The sequence below is a fragment of the Sinocyclocheilus rhinocerous genome, unplaced genomic scaffold (genome assembly GCF_001515625.1).
Source record: "Sinocyclocheilus rhinocerous isolate Xijiao unplaced genomic scaffold, SAMN03320098_v1.1 scaffold225, whole genome shotgun sequence".
NCBI classification, from domain to species: Eukaryota; Metazoa; Chordata; class Actinopteri; order Cypriniformes; family Cyprinidae; genus Sinocyclocheilus; species Sinocyclocheilus rhinocerous.
The window spans coordinates 184,856-189,093 of NW_015630532.1; the positions used below are offsets into that span (position 1 = coordinate 184,856).

General features: G+C 36.5%; 1 protein-coding gene across 1 annotated transcript in view; it reads right to left on the minus strand.

Annotated features, from left to right (window-relative positions):
• LOC107740412 (kinesin-like protein KIF18A) overlaps positions 1–4,238 on the minus strand; it is a 35,222-nt gene that overhangs the window by 6,349 nt on the left and 24,635 nt on the right. The window contains exons 13-14 of the mRNA XM_016552831.1: positions 2,742–2,980; positions 536–595 (exon numbers count right to left, since the gene is read on the minus strand). Coding sequence (XP_016408317.1) covers positions 536–595; positions 2,742–2,980 — 299 coding nt within the window. The remainder of the gene's footprint in view (positions 1–535; positions 596–2,741; positions 2,981–4,238) is intronic.

Consider the following 4,238-nt stretch of genomic DNA (forward strand, 5'->3'; position numbering starts at 1 on the left):
ATGTTAAGGGGCGTAACATTTCCGTCACACGCTTGAGGTATTCGGCCAATCATAACGCACTGGATAGCTGGCCAATCACAGCACACCTCGCTTTTTCTGACCGATGAGCTTTGTAAAAATCGACGTGTTTCAGAAAGGCGGGGCATAGAGGAGAAATAATAATGTACACTATGTGAAAATAATGTGTTTTTTGAACCTTAAACACATTTCATTACACCAAATACACAAAATAATGTTCTTTTTAGCAACATCATATGACCCCTTTAAGGCACTGAAATGATTTGACTCTTAATGAAGATTATCATTAATTATCACGGAGAATGATAGATGATTGATGCATTGAAAGGGGACTATTGTAAACAAAGCTAGTTTACAAAGCCTGATCGGTCTAGCTGTGCCTTCACAACTGTGCAACACACACATGGGCTGTCAGTATGAGCAATGTGACAGATTTGGGCAGCTGGATTGATGACTTAAGCAGAATATTTTGAAGCAGACATTGGGGGGGAAAAAGGGGAGACAGAGATGAGTTTACCTTTAGATGAGTGTGTTGGTTTGAGACGCTGTGAGGTTCGGCGTGTGTGTTTCTCTGAGCCTGAGTGAAGAGAACATATTGTTATTCATTTCTGCTGGTCCTTCCTTTTCAGTCCAACATATATATCACACGGGAACTAAACACGTCTTAAATCAAGACACATACAGCTGTCAACGTTCACACAATGCAGATTGCATTACACTGACACGGAGAACAGTAAATCACGAGGCAGATATAAAATGAGATCACTATGAGGTGGCTGTGTGACACAAATGAGATGGCTCATCTCGGAAGCAGGAAGTTTACTGACATTATCTTCTGGATTATTTCCTTGCGTCCTCAGCTGTGGACATTACACCAAAACAGGAAACATAAATAGCATTTCAAAAAGAGATGAGAGAAAGAAAAAAAAAGAATAATAGTTTTAAAAATGATCCAATAAAATAAATTTTTTAAAAATAAATCAACGTATTAAGCATTAGAAAAAATACAAATAAAAATAATAATTAAAACAAAAATCTATTTGCCAGATGGTTGCTGTCATGTTTATCTGCTATAATTATAATTCTCATTATTTGCATATTTATTATCTGCATCAATAAAATGACTTTTTTTTAATACACATACACTACCATTTAAAATTTAGGCTCAGTAAGATTTTAAATTTTTTAAAGTAATTTTAATCAGGGGTTCAAGCAAAAAAAAAAAATCCTGAGCCTGAACTTTTTTCCGGGGGTGGGGCGGGGCAGCACATGCAAAGCATGCAATGACTGTGGCAACTTTAACATTTGAACGGGTACTATGGCAAAGTTATTGCTTTCTTTATTCAAACTGATTTTTTTTTCATGAATATATGGTTGACCTGAAGAATGAAAACTATATCATACACTTGGAAAATTATGAGCTATATCACCGCTTATCGACACTAGGGGTGTGACAATACACTTAGCGCACGAGATGAGACAAAATACAGATACATGGTTCACTAGAACGAGACAATATTTTAAATCGGATTGCATCGGCTGTGGGGATGAAGATGACAACTCCCATGATTCCACACTCAGTCACGGCGTCATCAAACTATGCCTTTGTCTATTTGGAATATGCGCCCTTTAGCGGCGAAAACTACATATTGTGCCTTCAAGTACACTATGTATTAAAACAAATACCTGCAAAGGGCGCCAACGGCCTGGTGACGTTTCACTTTACAGCGTGATTAAACAATGTTTAAATCCATTTAATTTTAATATTTGGCCACATGCAGAAACTTTTATTTTGAAATCGTGATGTACAATACACTGCATATTTAGACATAGGTTGTGTGTGAACAGGACCTTTTCAAAAATCCCGGTAAAATTGTTCTGGCAATCATATCATTTTATGGAGATGACATGATTACTCTGAGCTGTTTACAAAGCTCCGCTGCTTTTTAATTAGTTATTCTATGTAAATATGCGCTAGATGGACATTTTTGACCATTGCGCCTCGCAGCTTTTTGTCGCGCTTCTCCATTCATCAGGGCTGCTACTCTGCAATTGGATACAATTATGCACGTCTCGTGTTTATAAGAGCAAAACATTCTGATTGGCTAGTAATGTTAGTTTGGTTGAGAGTGAAAGCTGTGCTCCTCATACCATTGGTAGTCGAACTCATGGACTCGAAAGTGATGTCAATCAACAAGATGTTTTTTTTTTTTAAATGTAGTACTATTTTTTTCCGCAGCCAAACACTGCACGCCGGAGATCCGGCACGGTGCCGGAGAACTTTAAGCCCCGTTTAATGTTCTAATCATATACAGTAAAAACATAATATTAAAATGTCACAAATGTTCTATTTTGATATATTTTAAAATGTAATTTATTCCTGGCAAAGCTGAATTTTCAGCAGGCATTACTAAAGTCTTCAGTGTCACATGATCCTTCAGAAATAATTCTAATATGCTGATTTGGGTCTCAATTTAATGTGTCCTCGCTAAATACAAGTATTAAAAAAAAAACACAATTTACTGACACCCAACTTTTGAATGGTAGTGTAGTAGTCAGTCATTGTGGGTCAGCTAACTCTATAAGGTTTTGGTGAAATGCCTTATGCATCAGCAGCGTAGCACCAGTTTCAAGAAAGACTATGCATTAAATGTGAGATGTTTTGCTACAGAAAGAACATTTCTAATTTGAAAGTTTGATTGTTTCATCAAGATTTCACTCACTGCATGGCGTGCTCTGGTGAGAAACGAGGTGAGAGAAAGACAGGATGGGCTGTAGATGAGTGCTTCCTGTGCCACCATCATCCCTGTCCTCTGCTTTCTCCTGGTCTGCCCAGACCACACCCCTCTCTCTATACACCAGCCGCTCCAGCTCCTCCCACTCAGCGTCATCTGTGGCAATGCTTGCAGCCTTCAACGCCAGGTGCTGTCGGCGGCAGGTGGACAGCAGGGCGTTCACCAACCTGACAGGACAGGTGGAGAGCAAGTGTGGTATAGTTGAATGATACAGATGGAGGCATTTACATTGCAAATTTCAAATTAATCTCAGGGTTTCTGCAGGATTTTTAAGATCAAATTTAAGACATTAAGACCTTTTTTAAGACCACAAATAAAATTAATACCATATGAGCAGGGTAGGGCAATGTCTATAGTGCCATATTAAACTGTAAAATTACTGTAAAAAGCATAATTTACAGTTCAGATACAAGTTTTCACAAAAACAAAAAGTTTTGTAAAATGATAAACTTTACATTTCAGCCTTTGAACCACTTCAAAACAGAGTCAAAAGTATTAATTATTATATTAATTTAAACAATTATTATATTAATTAAATGACAAATTAAGGGTGTGCGATATTAACAAAACATGATATCTCGATAATTTTCTGGGATTTTACCGATAACGATAATTAGACGATATTTTGCTGAGTGCGTTATTGTGCTGATATCTTAAGGACTGCCGTGGACAGCTGACTCCTGAATTTATTTATATTCTTCATATTCTGTGTGGTCAGTACACAGCAGTGATAGAAATAGGTTAATATGGTGTCTAAAACGTAAGTCACTTAATATTAACTTCTTGTTTATTGAACTGTTGTATAAAAGAAATATCACATTTGTAATCATGCTGACTTTTGGAGAAAAAAAACTTCACTCTTCGTGTGATATTAAAGGGGTCATATGATGCGATTTCAAGTTTTCCTTTCTCTTTGGAGTGTTACAAGCTCTTGGTGCATAAAGAAGATCTGTATAGTTGCAAAGAATAAAGTATCAAATCCAAAGAGATATTCTTTATAAAAGTTAAGAGTCAACCACGCCTGCCTAAAACGGCTCGTTCTAACACGCCCCCACACTGTAAACTACACAAATAATGTTCTTTTTAGCAACATCATATGACCCCTTTAACTATATAAAATGATGTAAATATATACATTTTCTGCCCCATATCTTGAATTATGTGATAATTCTAAATGCATTTGAATAGACTGATTCATGCAGTGAAAGTAGTAGTCTAAACTACTAAGTAGTAGTCACTAGTCTAAACTACTAAGACTTCTTCACGTAATGTATGCGTGCACTCTGTAGGTGTGTTTTGTTTGCTTTTCACTATATACTCGATAATATCAAATCGCACATTGTTAAAACAATTACAATATTATCGCAAACCATACATATCGCACACCACTCTACTGTTTAGATTTTTAAAATGCATTGTCTTCTT